General features: G+C 39.5%; 1 protein-coding gene across 2 annotated transcripts in view; it reads left to right on the forward strand.

The window, feature by feature from the left end:
* Positions 1-16,158: 16,158 nt before the first annotated feature.
* The window catches only part of cd34 (CD34 molecule), a 148,674-nt gene continuing 146,608 nt past the window's right edge, over positions 16,159-18,224 (forward strand). For both annotated transcript variants that reach the window (XR_008633669.1, XM_020917967.2), the window contains exon 1: positions 16,159-16,310. Coding sequence is in view for 1 of the 2 variants with exons in the window: in XM_020917967.2 (XP_020773626.2) it covers positions 16,244-16,310 (67 nt within the window). In the remaining variant the exon portion in view is untranslated. The remainder of the gene's footprint in view (positions 16,311-18,224) is intronic.

Below are 18,224 nucleotides of genomic sequence, written 5' to 3' on the forward strand. Positions count from 1 at the left end.
ATACAAACATACAATATACTGTAGATCTCCACCCAGTAAGAAGAGAGTGTGGGACCAATACCATGTCACATAAAATCAGTAACTGTTTAAAGGGATAGTTCGGGTTTTTTGACATGAATCTGTATGGCATCCCTGTGAGCAGTGATGTCATACAGATTCATGTCGCCAGGTGACAGCCGTGGACGGATCCATCACTTTCTTCAATTGTTCAGCAGCGTTTACATGCGCAGACTGCCGCATGTAAGAGCTAGAGCCTTAAGTATATAAGCTTGTATAAGCTAAATAAGAATATATATAAAAAATGGTGTGGACTCTTGATTATTCAGGCTGTAACAAGAAAAATCTGGCTGAATCTCCATGCACATTTCACCGTTTTCCTGTCACGGACATTGCGTTGTGGTAAAGGCAATGTGTCGTAATCAGACATGTTGTCGCGAACATTCTAAGTAGTAAACAAAGTGAATCAGGTGCGGCTGTCACCTGGCAGTAGCGTGCAGTGATACGGACAGAGAGAGAATAGTGCCAAGCGATTATGAGGTCTGACTTTTTGGAGGACGATGGTTTTGTCATGCAAACATATCACTCTTTTGAACACATGTTGTTTTGAGAAGAAAAACGCTTTATTTTAATGTCCCCAGCCAACTTGCCGGACTACTTTCGTCAGCACCAAAAACGGCCAGGATCTCGGCACACCGGACGCTGTCGGGGGTAAAGTCAGTGTGGATGCACGACACTGCTCAAGGGGATGCCATACAGATTCATGTCAAAAAAACCCGAACTATCCCTTTAACCAGCATCGCAGTTTAGTCTGTCTATCTCTTCATATGACCCAGCACGTAAGATAATATTAAAGTTCTCCTGTGCCTTTTTCATAACCTTTTTATGACTTTCAGAGACCAGACCAGTGTTGAGTTTGTGGTGAGACTGACTGACAGCTGCCTATCTGTGGAAAGCTTTATGTCAGGTTCACTTTGTTTCTTTTTTACTGGTGCTGTGCCATGAAGGGCCTGTCTGTGTATTCAGTCTATGCCCTTGAAGCACTTACCTTTAACTTTTAATTTGAGTCATGGAGTCATTTAAAATTAAAAAATAAAAGAAATGTTATTAACCCAAGTACTTTTTTTTAGCAAATTATATAACTACTTTTCAAAGCATTCCTGTGCTCTTAGACAAGATCATTTTGCCCTGAAACAACATGTTAAACTCTCTAAACACTGAAAGACTGTGGCTTTAATGACACATACTCTAGTCAAGGCCATGTCTTTGATTCCGCTTTGGTAACAGAAATTGTTTATGAAATTGTAAAAGGTACTGCGTGATTGCGAGTTTTTACTACTTTGTACTTCTCATCCGCTTGGGTTCCGGCCAAAACCACATGCTTTGACAAAACTTTACAAAGACAAGTGGATCTGGAGTTGTATCCTGTATCTCTGATTTCAGAGGGCGTGACTGACAGGCAGATTAACCAATCAGAGAGACACATGTTTCGTTCGTGTAAAAAACAAACATGATTGCTTACACGTTAAAAGGGGGAAAACAACATAAAGGACTGAGAAACAGTGTGGTTTTCTGTAGACATACAAACAATGCAACAAGTAAAGCACCAAACTCTTATTTACCTCAGATAAAAGAAGTTACATATTTTGTTGAATGTTACAAGAATTTTGGAGATTTGGATGTTTTGTGCATTTGAGAAACACATGATACAGATTAGGAGCTGTGGTTGGATCATCTCAAGTTTTTCACTCTAGGATTTGGTTCCAGACACTTCTGGATTGGAACAGAATGTAGAAGGGACTGGTTGGCCAGGTCTTTATTGACACGTGTAAATGATGCATTCATAAACCTTAGCAACATCGACATAAAAAATAAACATGGTGATTAATCGGATAACTGGGTTTAGTAGCTGTACAAGAACACGTATAAAACATTTATATAAAGTGCACATCTCTGTAGTGTGCTGTATGGTGACATAGCAGTATCTATTGTAATATCACTAAACATTATAACATTATAACATTATAGTGATATAACATATATATCACTGTAAAAGCATTGATTTACACCCCTACTGAAATGCATATTCTCATGAAATGTGTCTTGATAATTAATCTTGATAAAGTTTCGTGCTCAGGCCGTGTTGACATGATATCAAAATTTCAACTTCAATTTCGATACTAAGGATAGACTTAATACTTCATAACAATTTCGATACCACAATGATAATAAAAACACTTTCTTTAGACAGTGGAATGTGATTGTCAGCATTAACTCCTTGTACTTTCTTTTATATTTCCATGTGGTTTTATTCTGTGTAATCCCTAAGGCCCCATCCATACTAGTACGTATTCGAGTCGTTTTCGTTGTGGATGCATAATCTGATGGAAAACGGCTCCAGAGATGGAACGATCTGGTGCCACCATCTATCACAAATTCATCTGAGTACGGATCTGATCCAGCACTGTGTGGACACCTGAAAACATTGATACACTGACGTAGGAGCTCTAGTTGTGTCCTTACTGGACCACGTCACTGTGACTTGCGCCTTCCTGATTTGATGAATCTGTGACATCGGTCATGTGACACTATTGTGGAAAACAAACCATAGACAAGCAGGAAACAGCATAGCTAGAACCACTTGCTAGTAGAAAAGACTGTTTTCACACTTGCCATCTTCCTCGGCTCAAACTCAGCTGCTGCAACTTCAGACATGGTTCTCCATTTCCTTGTTTTACCACCCATGTGACGTCCTGACATCGTGATACAAGCCAGCGTGTGACTCGCGTTACTGTGTGGATTATGTCTGAACGCAAATTGTTTCCGATACAGTGATACGGTGATTCGATTAGTGTAAATGTAACTTCAGTGGTCCAGGTCTGTTCCATATTGGTCCATGGTCTTATGTGCTCTTACACTTGTTCTGATACAACTCAAAATCATTCTAAAGCTATTCAGGAAAGATTTACTTCTGTCCTGTGAATGCGACTTGTTTAGTATCAGTACTTGCTAGTTTAAATTTTTTTCCAGTTTAAGTACAATTAGTATCTGATTTTCAATACTTTTACCAACCATAACTCATTCCAAACACCTTATCAGGACTACTATACATGAGTGTGATTCATTGACCATTAATCACCACACTGTTGTACGAGCCTATACACTCACATGCATTTTCTCTGTTGCTTTTTCCAGGCTACTCCCCGTGTGAGACTGGCCCATGCCCTGTCACTGCACAACAGAGGAAACGCACACTTTCACACGATGTTATGTAAACCACAGGGACAGCACCGGACAACTGAACCCAGAGATAAAACTACTACGTGTTTATCTGGTGTGTGCCTACAGGGTCACGCGAGGGACAAACTTCGGAGGATGGACAGAGACAGGAAGAGGGCAGGAAACAGACATGGAAGTGGAGATAGGGCCAGGCTGAGATGGTCTGGGGGGCTCTCTGGATGTGTCATGGATCACACAAAAGAATTTTTTTATATGTCCTCCTCAGTCCTGTTCTCAAATTCTTACTCGATGAATCGTAACTTCTAGGAACAGTTAAATAATTATTACTTTGAAATATCTTACACAAGAGATTGAGAGGAAGAAATGTGTGTGTGTCATCTCGCTATAATTGGATCTTCCTGTCACATGCAACATTTTGAGGATTTTTTTTTCCATTCAAAAGATATTATACTATTTTGTTGTATTAAACGCTACGGCAGTGGTCTTGATGATTTGCATAATTGTGAAACCCATGGATCATTGATTTTGATGAGAAGCCAGATATGAATACTACAAAATTGGTAATATTGGAATAGGTCTTTGATCGAACTGAAATCCTTACAGCAGACCTGTCAAACTCAGGTCTGGGGGCCAAATTTGGCCCATGAGACCATATCAAATATGTATTAGAGCCCACTGGCTACAGATAGGCTATAAAGAAATACATTTTTAAAAATGTTGTTATTATTTTATATTATGCTTGTTCTGGATTCAATGTTTCAGCAAAACTATTATTAAACATTTGTTTTAATAAAAAAGGTTTAACATTACATTACATTTCAAAAGAAGAGAAAATATGCAGATGTTGTTAAAAATGTTCAGTAAAGATTTAGTTTGGCCCATGACTTAGTCCCAGTTTTTAGTTTTGGCCCTCTGTGACTTTGAGTTTGACACCCCTGCCTTACAGTTTTATTAGTAGCTGGGATCATGCACTCATTTGCACACTGTATATATTTTTAACCCTCTCCAGGCAGGCGTTGCAGATTTGCAACAGCTAACTTCCAAGTACCTACTTACTCCACATCCATGCTTTATGAGCTTTTTTTACTCAGGAGCCTTTTCTCCCATCCATGCTGATAAACGTGGGCGATGCAGACTGTGCAAGAATGACTACACACAAACGGCCTGCCAGAAGTGCAAAAAACAAAGGATTAAAAAGTCAGAATTGTATATTACTACCCCATATTATAATTTTCCCCAAATATCAGATTTTTCCTGATACTAAAAATTAATTTGAGCCTGAGAGGGTTAAAATTCTTATTAGTTGACAAAAAATGTATTTAACTGTGACAAAATAATGAAAAATATGTACATTTTTACATAATTACTTAGAAATCTTCAAGAGGAAACACTCTGAGGCAATGGCCCTTTTCATCACCAACCGAAACACCAGAGCGGAGTAAGAGTGAGGCCTTTCCTGTTGTGTTCACCTGGTTCCTCCCTGGACACTGGTCTGATGCTGCAGGACACAGTGCAGGGACACTTTTTGGCTCTTCTTCTCCTCAAACTGCCCACACACACACAGATCTGCTGACCCTACCTGACCAGTCCTGTTAGACTGACCTGAGACCTTTGGCTGAGACACAAAGGTGACTGACAACTGCAGTGGAAATGTTGCTGCAGCAGAAACTTGATTTTCCCACAGGATCAATAAAGTATCTTAAAATAAATACAGCATTGCGTTTCAAGACTGGGTCGTGACCCTCAGGTGGGTCGCAAGAGATTTTTTGGGGGGTCGCCTTGTCACGATCTGCTTGTACGTCTGCAGTATACAGTACTGACACATGACAGAGAGAGTGACTATTTTGTTCCATTATTACTGGTTCAATTGAATGTTGAAAATTGAATGTTCAAATAGGCGACTTATGGATCCTTTAATTGTTGCTTCAGTGACTGTTTTTGAGTAACATTAATTGTTCAGAGACACGATCACTCAGTCAACAATAAAATATCCTCATTAATGTTCAATAATGCTCAAATTCACCTTTATTGTGTGATTTACAAATAATTTCTATTGACTTGGGTCGTGAAGGTTTGTGACTTTTAAAATATGGGTCCCCAGAAAAAAGTTTGAGAAACACTGAAATAAAGTATATGTAAAATTAACTTTTCTAGAGGAAAGTTTGTCATCTGCTTTTCTCTGCAGAGATGCTATTGTTTTGATTAGAATGTTTCACAGTATGGCATTAACCTATCTATGGAGTAAGAAAGCTGTCAAAAATATTCGTGCGCATAAAATAGAAATCCGTGCGTATTTGGGAAATCCGTGCATATTTGGCTGTAGTTGCGCATAAAATAAATATTTGTAAACTCTCAAATGAGTCCAGTCGTACATAAAATATATTGTGTGTATTTTATCCATCAGAATACGAATTGAAAAATTACGACGTCATGAATTACAATCACGAAATGAAAATTTACGATTACGCTTTCATCAGTACGAATACGAATTCACAGACGGAACTTTACTGTCAAAAATACCTCATCACTTCACAGACATTATCCATCGAGCAGAAGAAACATCGATCAAGATCAAGACTGCGCAGCTCAAGTTTGTAGCAGAGGGTAAAAACAGAGTAATAGCACAAGAAGCTACAACAACGACCAACAAGTGGGTTAATTAAAATCTATTGTAAAAATGTCTTGAACTCGGGAACCGAACGCTGCTGTATAATATTGTGTAGAAACACCTCCTTTGAACGGGAAATTGCACCTATATGTTAGATAACATAGTGGAGCCAGTTGGCTAACATCCCGACGTAACGTTATTCCAGGGCTAATTAGCAAATATCAGGTTCTCTCTATGTTTAGATTAAAACATTCACGACTACAGCCACAGCGAGCATCAGCCAGTCTTCATCTCAATTCGTATTCTGATGGATAAAATAAACACAATATATTTTATGTACGACTGGACTCATTTGAGAGTTTACAAATATTTATTTTATGCGCAACTACAGCCAAATATGCACGGATTTCCCAAATACGCACGGATTTCTATTTTATGCGCACAAATATTTTTGACAGCTTTCTTACTCCATACCTATCTCTCAGATGATACCACAAGGTAAAGTTACGAGTCAGCTCTGTGGTATGGTGACTCCACTCACAGTAAGAATATATGTTTTTAAGCAATCCAGCCACTGTAATTGTTAGGTAAGTTTAATGCCACACTATGGAGCATTCTAGAAAGAGCAATAATATCTCCATGGACACAAGTAGGTAGTGGACTCTCCACCAGTAATGTTATCATAATGCAACTAACGGCGCACACATTAAAGAGCCAATCTCTGCCAAACTAAAGGTAAAAGGAGCTGTTAAATAGGAATGTAACAATAACCGAAATATCGTGAAAAGTTCTCACAATAATATCATGGACCGTCACAATATATCGAATTACAAGTCTCTTTGTAAGAGTTATGGTGCAGCAATAGCTCAAAAAAAGACAGAGGGAACTACATAGACCATGATCCTTTGCTCCGTTTCAGTGCAGACTACAAGAAGAAATAAGCACTTTTAAGTCTTAGTTCTTTGGATTAAGTCTTGTCAAGGCATTTTAAGAGGAAAAAGAAACATATTATCAGTTTTGTTAATCTCCACAAAATATTACAATAAATATCGTACCGTGAGATCTATATCGTGAAAATATTGTACAGAGAGATTTGGATATTGTTACATGTCTTCCTACCATATCGTGAACTTTCCCATGATATCACAATAAATATTGTACTGTGAGGTTCATACCGTGACGATATTGTATCGTGAGACTTGGATATCATTACATCTACTGAGAATTTTTTGCTCTGGAGATGTAGACAGCCCAATAACAGGATTACTCAAACTGAATGAGACAAAATGCAACTCCAGGTCTGTTTTTGATGAGGTAACAGTGTTATAATAGGGCTTAAAGCAGACATGTCCAAACTATGGCCTGTGGGCCAAATGCGGCCTCCAGACAAATTTTTCTTGGCCCTCAGGCTTCCAGGTGAATTTGCCCAAATTACCTCGCATCAATTAAAAATGAACCTTTTACTGCATTTTTTTGAAAATCTACCTAAGTATTAAATATTAAGTGTGTAGTTTTAAGGATCTTAGCATGAAGAAAGACTGATGGCTCATTCTAACATGTTAAACATGCACATATTTCAATTATTCACTGTACTGAGCATCAGTCTGCGACCCTTGATCGGCCCTCTGCTTTGTCTGTGTTTAGATATGTGGCCCTTAATGAAAAAAGTTTGGACACCCCTGGCTTAAAGAGTCAGTTTGCATAGTATAGGCCCTTTATAACTCCCTGTGTACCCGTCCGTAAAGTACTGGCATATAGTGAAAAACCAAAAGGGCATAGATTCAAATATCAACTTGTGTTTTGTATCACCATTGGCACAAATGTAACCAATCTGTTTTGATGCTAACTTGTTTTTTTTTTATCATAATAACCATTGTGCAGTGTAATAGATAGAGTGTTGTTTGGTTCACAGTGACACGCAGCCCTGGTCTAAAGCTCTTTTAGCCCAAATCAAACCCAGGCTGTCCCTCCGGCTCTGCCCCTGCTTCTCGTGATGCCCCACTTTTGTGTTCTCATCCAAAAACAGACACTCTTTGTGCTTTATACCCAAATAAGACAAGGCAGAAGTCATCTTTGTAATCTGGGAGTTTATACTGCAATAAATGAACCGTGTGAAGTGTGGCTTTTCTGCATAACCACAGATATGACTGCAGAAATGAAACATGCAAACTGCTCAAACAAATGAAGGTCTGTTACTAAGTCTGTTACTAATGCTCAATGTTCAATCGTTTTTCAAAATAAAACCAAAAATAAGAAAACGAAAAAAACTACTTTTTTTTTTTATTATTTTGTCTGCAAAATCAAAATGAAAAAACAGATAATAGTTTTTTAAGTTTTCGATTTTGTTTTTAAATGAATAATGGAAAAATGACTTTAGCGCCACATACGCACTGAACCAGAACTAAACCAGGTTCAGGACCGGACAGGAACCAGACCGGGACTGAGACCAGGACTTAGACAAGGACCAGACCGGGACTGAGTCTGGGACCAGGACCGGGACTGAGACTTGGACCAAACCAGAACTGAGACCATGACTGAGGCCGGGACCAGACCAGGACCAGACCTTGACTGAGACCGTGATTGAGACTGGGATTGAGACCAGGATTGAGACCGGGACCAGACCAGGACTGAGACCAGGACTGAGACTGGGACCAGACCAGGACTGAGACCAGGACTGAGACAGGGACCAGACCAGGACTGAGACCAGGACTGAGACAGGGACCAGACCAGGACTGAGACCAGGACTGAGACAGAGACCAGACCAAGACCACACCATGATTGAGACCGGGACTGAGACCAGGACTGAGACCAGGACTGAGACAGGGACCAGACAAGGACTGAGACCAGGACTAAGACAGGGACCAGACCAGGACCACACCATGATTGAGACTGAGACTGAGACCGGGACTGAGACCAGGACTGAGACCAGGACCACACCGTGACTGAGACTGGGACTGAGACCGGGACTGAGACCAGGACTGAAAACGGTTTAGTCCTGGTTTAGTCTTGTTTTAGTCCTGGTTCAGTCCTGGTTCAGTCCGTATGCAGCGCAAATGTCCGGCATCGCAGTTTAAGTCAGGAAACAGGAAACGTCCGTTATCCATTTTTTCCAATATTCATTTAAATGCAAAAACTGAAAAAAACAAATCATTATCTGTTTTTCTCATTTTGGTTTTGGAGACAAATAATGAAGAAAATTGTTGTTTTTTTAGTTTTCTTATTTTTGGTTTTATATTGAAAAACAAATGAACAAATGATACACGGATTCTGCTGTGATGTCTAATTTGTGTTTTTTCTCAGTTCTACTTTAGCTGGAGTTCGAATTAAAGATCTTTTTCAGTATTTGTAAACAGCACAGCCTCGTAATGCAGAGTGGGTTATTTCAAGGCCCGTGGTAGTTTGCATTTATAGCAAATTATGAATACAGATTGCGTTTAGTAAATTAGCAAATGAACCATCTGAGAGTGTTAATGATTAGAGTGTGGTTATGAAAACATTTCATTAGCGCCTTGCTTGTGGGTTCACGCTAAAATGTTTTTGTCCTTGGCGCTAGGAACTTACATACACAGAGTTAAAGCCGCTTTCTATAGTTTTGCATCATTCTTTAAGCCTGCAGTGTGTAAAGGAGAGAGAGGAACTTTTTATTAACATGATTTTAATTTGTATGGTTGGATAAATGGTAATTGGTCACATTTTTATACAGAACTTTTCCTCCTTCAAGGCACCCAAAGCTCTTTACTATCCATCTGTGGGAGCTGGAACCTGTAGGTCACTGGATTTGACCTCTTTACCTGTGATGCTTATGTCAAGAGTGAGATTTGAACCACCAAACTTCACATCAGTGGACACACACCACCAACTGAGCAACTGTTGTCCCAAATAAACTCAATTGCGGCTTAACTGTCCTAATGAAATTATTATAGTTAAAGGTTCACTCTGCCTGCACCAGCTTGTTTCTATGATGTTATTTCTTTAGTCCAAAATGTTCTGCAGTATTTTTTTTTAAGATCGCTTATTATTCAGCAATAAAAAGTAATGTAATGGAATAAATGCACGATAGATACTGTATGTCTAATCACTTATTAAAGGGACAGTTCGGAATTTTGGACATAGGACCTCATTTGATAATGAGCCAGAATGCTGGAGACATGTGGAGACACATTTTTAAATATTCCATCCAGTCCTTGTATTTGCAGAGGTCGCTGGTGCTAGGCTAGTGCATGTCAATGGCCATAGTTAGCCTGTCACTAAAAACAGTCTTACTCACGCCACAAAACACCCAAAGCAAATCTATTATTACACCAGACTGTCGATGTGAATGTCTGTGTTGATAGAATAATGTTTGAAATAAAACTAACCTTGCATCGCATGAATTGTCACTGAGGGACTATTTTCTCATATATCAGTCCGCCGCTGCCAAGCTTTCTATAAGGAAGTCCAACTTGCTGCTGATGCTCAAAAATAAATCCTTCAAATGCAAGGTTAGTTTTATTTCAAACATTATTCTATCAAAAAAGACATTTACATGGACAGTCTAGTGTAATAATAAATTTGCTTCAGGTGTTTTGTGGAGTGCGTAAGACTGTTTTTACTGGCAGGCTAACTATGGCCATTGACATGCACTAGCCTAGCACCAGCAACCTCTGCAAACACAAGGACTGGATGGAATATTTTAAAAAGTGTCTCAACACGTCTCCAACACTCTGGCTCATTAGAAAATGAGGTCCTACGTTCAAAATTCCAAACTGTCCCTTTAAAGGTTGTATGGAGGATTTTTTTTTTGTTTCAAATTGTCAATGATAGCATTATAGAGATGCAGTAGCCTTGTAATTATGATGACCAAAAAAAGAGAATAAAAATTCATCAACTCTGGACGTGGTGGGGCTAAACATTTGCCAATAGATAACGACACTGCCTCGTTATCTGTTAGCTGACAGGCTGTCAATCAAACTCCCTACGTTTCTAGCGTAACTGACTTGCCTGCGCCGCCGGTACGTGGTTTACGTACGCCTGTCACGCAGTCCACAGACGCAAGCCGCACAGACGCTGTTTACTCCACCAACGCAACAGTTCTTAGCGGCTTTTTTTTGACCTATATCTTCCTCGCAGTTAGCACAAAGTTTGTTGCAATGGCAGACAAGAATCCAGGAGCAGTTAGCCGCAAAAGAAAGTCCGTTTTTGAGATTGCTGAAAGAAGAAGACAAGGGGAAAAGCAGCGAAGCCAAACTAAGGGGATTCTTGTAGATTCATTCCAGCGATGGCGCAACTGAAACAGACGCAGGGTCTAAAGACTGACGCACTGGTTGCCAAATTACTCCTGGACAGGTCACTTCTGCTTATTATGAAAACGTACTTTATTTCCAAGAGCTAGTCAAACGTTTTTCAGGATACGAAAGCGATATCCTATGTCTGAAAACGTAATTTTCAAGGCAAAGAAAGAGTCCGCTTGCTGCTGCGTGTTGTAGCTAGTTCATTCGCACTGAATCTCCGCGCAACCTTCTCTGCACCCCTTTCCTGCTCCTCTCCCCGCTGCCCGATCCGCTCTTTCCCCTGCTCCTCACTTCTCCGGGCACGGAATCTCCATGCACCGCTCCCCTCTCCCCTCTCCTCTCCCTGCTCCCTGCTCCGCTCTTCTTCCTGCTCCTCACTTCTCGTCCGCACACGAAATGTCTGCGCACCCCCTCCCCCCGCTCCTCACTTCTCCGTCTTGCCTAACCAACACTGTAGTTAGTTGTTTACAAGTCATGTGCAGCGCACCGGCTGTAAACAAACCTGTTTCTGGCGTAAGGAGGAGGCGGAAGGAGGCGTTTCTACGTAGGGAGCTGTAGGGGAGGGGGGGTGGTTTCACGCATGCGCAACATTTGAAAAAGGACAAACAGTCGCTGGATTTCTCGTTCCTTGGAAAATCCTCTATACAACCTTTAAGACTTATTTTTATTGGTTGGCCTTCCTTTAGCTGGTTTTAGCTTGATTTTATTCCTTTTTTATTATTATTATTTTTTATTCTATTTCTTTTTATTTATTTATTATAATTTATTGGATTTATTGGATTGGATTTATGCTTTTTGAATTGTTCTTTGCTGCTTGTACAACACTTTGTAAACAGTGTTTTTAAAAGTGTTTCATAAATAAAGATCTGTTGTTATTATTATTACTATTGTTAATAACATTTCAAAGACAATAAGCATGTGGTGGGCTGTCTACAAGAGAAGTGACAAAGTCATTTTTGAAAACAGACAAACTGTATCTTACAATTAATAGGAATGCTCCTTTTCACATTTGAGAAAACGGTGTCTGCACATTCTAATTTTGAAAACAACCAACATGGGCTTTTAGATTTGGCATTTTAACAAAGACATCATTCATAGTGAACAAACTGCCCATTAAGAATGACTCATGCTCAACAAATGAATTAATATCATGACTATAACTCCCAACCCCCTGACCTGTCATTCTGCTCCAAAGCAAGTCCCTAGATTGTACATTTTGGCAATGATTCTGATTCCAGCTGATGAAGTAGTTACTAAGCCTGAATCATTGTTCAGTTTCATTTGTTTTTATTCATGTGTAAACGTAAATGTGATATAGATATGTTATTCAAACAACATACATGTACACACACTTTTCCATTTTTACGCAGATAAAACATAACTTATGAAGGCAACTAACAAAAACAAATCACTCAAGAAATACGAGTAGAGTCATACAATATAATAATAATAATAGAAGGATAATAAATATACTACTACTATTAATAATAACAAAAAATCTATTAAAATAATAATCAAATTAAAATAATAGTAATAATGATAAAATAATTGAAAAAATCTAATTAAAAAATTAATAATAATCAAATAAAATAATAGTAATAATAAGAAAAAAATAATAAAAACATAAAATAATAAAAATAAAATGAAATTATAATCAAATAAAAATAATAGTAATAATAATAAAAATAATTTTAAAATGAAATAAAATAAAATAATAAAAAATAAAATAATAATAAGATAGAAATAATTGTATTAATAAAAATAAATAAAATAAAATAATACAAAATAAAATTAAAAAATAATATAAAAAATAAAAAATAATAATAATAAAAGTCCAAAAATTGTTGCCAGTTTCTAAAAAAAATGTTTATGTTCCCTTTCTTGGAGTATCTAATCTTCTACTTTCAAAAAGGACTTAACTTCATTCATCCATTGAGCGCTTGATGGGGCATTTGTTGATTTTCAGTGTAAGAGGAGATGGAATCTTGCAACAAAAGTAGTAAACTCCAAAACGTGCAGCCTGAATCATTCTTAATAACCCGGTATGAATTCAGTCTTTGTTCATGCTTTATTAAGACTAATTAAGGTGTCATTGTTATTATGTGTTACTAAAAACATGTGTCTACGTCTAAATGTAAAAAATCTGTTTTCCGGCACCCTTGAAAGTGCCTTCTTCACACAGACACAGCCTCACAGCTCCTCGTCTCTGCTCCAGTCTGCTTGTTTGACAGGCGTGTCTCGGGGCACTCCCCAAAGCGCCTGTGATGGTTCGGCATTGTTTCCAGATGTTAGCCTGCTCCCGACCAGCGCATATCCGTGTTAACATGAACAATGGACACTCGGCGGAGACTCGGAGGAGCTGCAAATCAATAACACGACAAGGAGAGGGTCCCGAGTGCGGACACGCCGAGGGTCACCAGTGTCGTGTGTGCACAGGCTGGACTGCATCTGTGTGAGGGTTCGATTACTCAACGTGCACCATTACTCATCTGTCCAGGGACACGAGAGAGGGAGGGAAGGAGGGAGAGAGAGAGAGAGAGAGAGAGAGGTGCCATGTGCTAAGAGGAGAGAGGGAGGGAGCAGGAGAGAAAGGGGGTAGGGAGAGAGTGATGCCATGTGCTGGGAGGAGAGCGGGATGGAGGGAGATGGAGAGAGAGGGGACAGAGAGGAAAGAGAGAAGGAGGGGGATGGAGTGAAGGCTAGAGAGAGAAGAGGGAGGGAGGGCTGGAGAGGGAAAGGGAGGGAGAGAGAGGAGAGGGAGGGAGAGAGATGGTGAGAGAGTCAGAGGACAGAAAGAGAAGGAAGGAGGGAGGGGAGGAGAGAGAAGAGAGAGCAGTAATTGGCAGGGGAGGGAAGAGAGAGATGGAGGGTGGGAGGTGGCGGAGAGAGAGGAAAGAAAGAAGGAGGGAGATGGAGGTAGGGCTGGAGAGAGAAAGGGAGGAGAGGAGGGAGAGAGGAAGAGAGGGAGGGAGAGCAAGAGGTATGGTAAGAGAGGGAGAGGACAGGAAGACAAGGAGGCAGAGGGAGGGAGGGAGGAAGGGAGGGAGAGAGAGGAGAGGGTGATAACAGGCAGGAGGGGGAAGAGAGAGAGCGAGGGTGGGAGGTGGCGGAGAGCGCAGGAGGGAGGGATGCAGAGAGAGAGGAAAGAGTGACGGTGAAAGATGGAGAGAGAGAGAACGAGAGGGAGGGATGGAGAGTGAAAGGGAGGGAGAGAAAGGAGAGTAAGATCGAGGGAGAGAGATGGACAGAGAAAGGGGAGAGAGTTTAGAGGGGAGGAGGGAGAAAAGAAGAGGAGAGGGTGACAGGGAGGGAGAGAGGGGGAAGGAGAGCACAGGAGGGCGGGATGGAGAGAGAAAGGGAGGGGGAGAGAGGCAAGGAGGGAGAGAGGGAGAAAGGAGAGCAAAAGGGATGGAGAGGAATGAAGAGAGAGGGAAAGAGACAGAGAGGAGAGAGAGAGAGGGAGGAAGGAAGGAGGAGATGAGGGAATGGAACTGAGAGAGAGGAAGAGACAAGGAGGGAGGGAGAGAGAGAGGGAGATGGAGAGAGAAAGGGAGAGAGAGTTGAGAGAGAGGAAGGAGGAGGCGAGCGAATGAAATTGAGAGAGAGGAAGAGACAGAGGGAGGGGGAGAGGGGGAGATAGAAGACAGAGAGACGAGTGAATGAAAACAGGCGAGGGGCGTTTCCTGTTTACTGGGCGGACAAGAGGAAAACAGAGCTGTCAGAAAGTATTATTGTTTAGAGAAAAGAGCTCAGTTCAAAACATAGTACAAATATACAACTACAGGTTTAGATTTTAGCTGCAGAATGTACAGAAAAATTCAACTTTTTGTGCAATTGTGCAAATCTGCATCAAAGTAAACTGTGAATTCTCTTAGGAATTCAAGTTTTGTAGGATTAGAAGTTGTTTCTGCACATCGATATAAATATAGGCCTGTAGAATAAAAAATATATTCTAGTAATTCTCTCAGCAATCAACAAAATATCTGACTTTTAAGTAATGAAACAGACATGCGTTTCAAATTTTATACGTTATTTTCTGATCTGGATTATAATGTTGTTTCCTCATCACAAACATATATGTTGTGTTTTGTTTCATTCAAGCCACCTTGTGATGTCATGTGGTGATACAAGAAGTGCTCCACTGTGTTTTTAAACTCCAGTCACCTTCACTAGAATCATTTGGATAACTTCTGCCTTGAAATTGTACATTTTTACTGAATAAAAGATAAAAAATATCAGTTGAAACTTGAAAACTACCACTTTTTGACATCACAAGGTGGAACACAGCATTTTGAGCTTTGGTGATATAGACAGAGTAATTATAGCCAGGCTGGCGCCACCTAGTCCCTAAGTACAATTTCGGTCTCTCCAGGAATTGGAATACACTAGACGGTTCGCAAAAACCCCGGAAGTGCAAGTTTGTCCACCAGCCAATCAGCGAAGAGCCGTACATTCTGTGTTGGCAAAAATTCCCGAGATCAAGGATTTAAAGCCGGAACAAAGAGAATGTTTGGTGAATTTTATCAAGGGGAAAGACGTTATTGCACTTCTTCCTACGGGATTTGAGAAAGGCTTAATATACCAGTGCATTACATACGTCACCACCAAATATCAGTGATTGGTTAAAAAAAAAAAAAAGAATCCTAATGCTGCGAGGTCAGACGGTTTCTACAAAGTGAAACCGGGTGATAAATCAGGCTAGAGTAATTATGCAGGATTACTCAAACGTGTATGAAAGAAACAAAACCCAACTCCATGTGTGTTTTTAATGAAGTAACAACAAGCTCACAAGAGTGATGTTTGCATAATATAGGACCTTTAACAGAAAATTATATTAATTTTTAAGCATAATTTGCAACCAACCGTGTCATAGTAGTACAACAAACCAGGAGGAAGCATGAGAGGGAAACAGCTCCAGGCGTAGTTTGAGTTGAAGAGGAGGGGTGTGTCCTGACCCGAGGAGAGAAAGAGAAAGAGAGGGAGAAAGAAAGAGAGAGAGAGAGAGTGTGTATATAGGACCCCACAAAACAAGGCTCACTTCTGTCCCGCTCTCCGCACAGGAAACTACCGCTAGCTCAAGCCTCTCTCTACCTTTCTCCATTCACAGAAAAGAAAAACTACTACAACCATGAGGAGAATCAGTGGGCTTTCTACGTCTTCCCTCCTGGTGCTGGTTTGTGCGTTACTACTTACAAGTGAGTGTCTGACTTTTACATTTACTGCATGTTTCTGAGCCCACTTCAAATGAACATGTGGGCAAGGCTTTGTTTTGTTTGAAAACGAGTGCGCGCAGATGAGAGAAGCATGGTTGGCACAGGAGAGGCTTGTAGTAGTAGTAGTAATACTAGTAGTTGTAGTAGGGATAGAATGAAGTAATAGTGTTATTTAGAGTATAGCAGACTAGCAGGAGTAGTAAAAGTTGCAGTAATGAAAGTAGAATTATTATTTGAAGTATTATTAATTGTGGTAGTAGTAATAGTAGTAGTAGCAGTAGAAGTAGTAGTAGTAGTAGATGTAGTAGCAGTAGAAGTAGTAGAAGTTGTATAATTATTAATTGCAGTAGTCAAAAAGGATGTTATGAGTGGTAGCAGTATGGGATAGTAGTAGTAGGAGTAGTAGTAGTAGTAGTAGAAGAAGAAGTAGGAGTAGTACAATAAAGTAATAGTAGTAGTGGTAGTAGTAGTAGTAGTAATAGAATAAAACAGGAGTGTTCTTAAGACTAGCAGTAATATAAGTTGCAGCCATAAAAGTTGAATTATTAATTATAGTACTAGTAGTAATAGTTGTAGTAGTAGTAGTAGAAGTAGTAGTAGTTCTAGTAGTAGTAGAATAAAGTAGTATAATTATAAATTGCAGTGGTCAAAAAGGAGTGGAGTTATGGGTGGTAGCAGTATGGGATAGTAGTAGTTAAATAAGTATAATTATAGTACTAGTAGTAATAGTAGTAGTAGTAGTAGTAGTAGTAGAATAAAGCAGCAGTGTTCTTAAAATAAGTTGCAACAATAAAAGTAGAATTATTCATTATAATAGTAGTAGTAAGTAGTAGTAGTAGTAGTAGTAGTAGTAGTAGTAGTAAAGTAGTAGTGTTATTAAGAGTAGCAGACGAGTAGTAGCATAAGTTGCAGTAATAAAAGTAGAATTATTATTGTAGTACTAGTAGACAAAAGCAGTCAAGGGATGTTGCAGTGGTAACAGTATGGATTAGTTCTAGATGATAGTAGTAGTAGTAGTAGTAGTAGTAGTAGTAGTAGTAGTAGTAGTAGTAGTAGTAGTTACCGTTGCTGGGTCATTTGCGTTAGGGCATCTGGGCGTGACTTGCATGTTTTGAATTTGAACAGAAATGAAGTTGTGTTGAGTTGATTTAGTGGGTTAAAACTGAAGTTTAGGTCAAATGAAAGAAACGTGTTTAAATGAAAGAAGCGTGCTTGTGAACAAAGTGACCGCATGGTGAGAGGTGGGGCGTGTACTCCCAAGTGTGGAGTATGTAGTACTGAATGCACTGTTTACTGTTGCTATAGTAGAAGTAAAAGTATTTACCAGATACGTGGTGAGTTAGTATTTTTTTAAGTTTTTAAGCTGTATTGCAGTGCAGAATATATCACTACCAGGACCACATAGTTACAGTTATTGCTGTTGTTAGTACTGCGACAAATCCTGCTACTATTTCAGCTGAAATATTGGTCCTAATATAGCAACTCATTCTAATACTACGTTCTACTGCAGTTTCTTCTAATAGTACTGCAGATGCAAGTAGTAGTTGTGCCACACCCACTGCTGCTTATAACAAACCCCTACTATTACCTACCTCCCAGATCAAAATAAATTATTATTCATGCTGCTACTACTACTACTATTAATAATAATAATACTTCTACTGCTACTACTTACTACTACTGTTCATGCTGCTACTACCATTGTTGGTACTTTTATTACTTCTGCCACACCCGTTTCAACTCATGACCAATGATGCTGATACTACCATCATCATTTTGATTCTGCTTGGTTCTACTACTACTACTACTACTACTACTACTACTACTACTACTACTACTACTACTACTACTATTACTACTAAGTAATAAGTACTATAGTAAATATCTCTATGCAAT

Source organism: Boleophthalmus pectinirostris, unplaced genomic scaffold, assembly GCF_026225935.1.
Source record: "Boleophthalmus pectinirostris isolate CB_2022bp ecotype Guang Dong unplaced genomic scaffold, ASM2622593v1 HiC_scaffold_8, whole genome shotgun sequence".
NCBI lineage: Eukaryota > Metazoa > Chordata > Actinopteri > Gobiiformes > Gobiidae > Boleophthalmus > Boleophthalmus pectinirostris.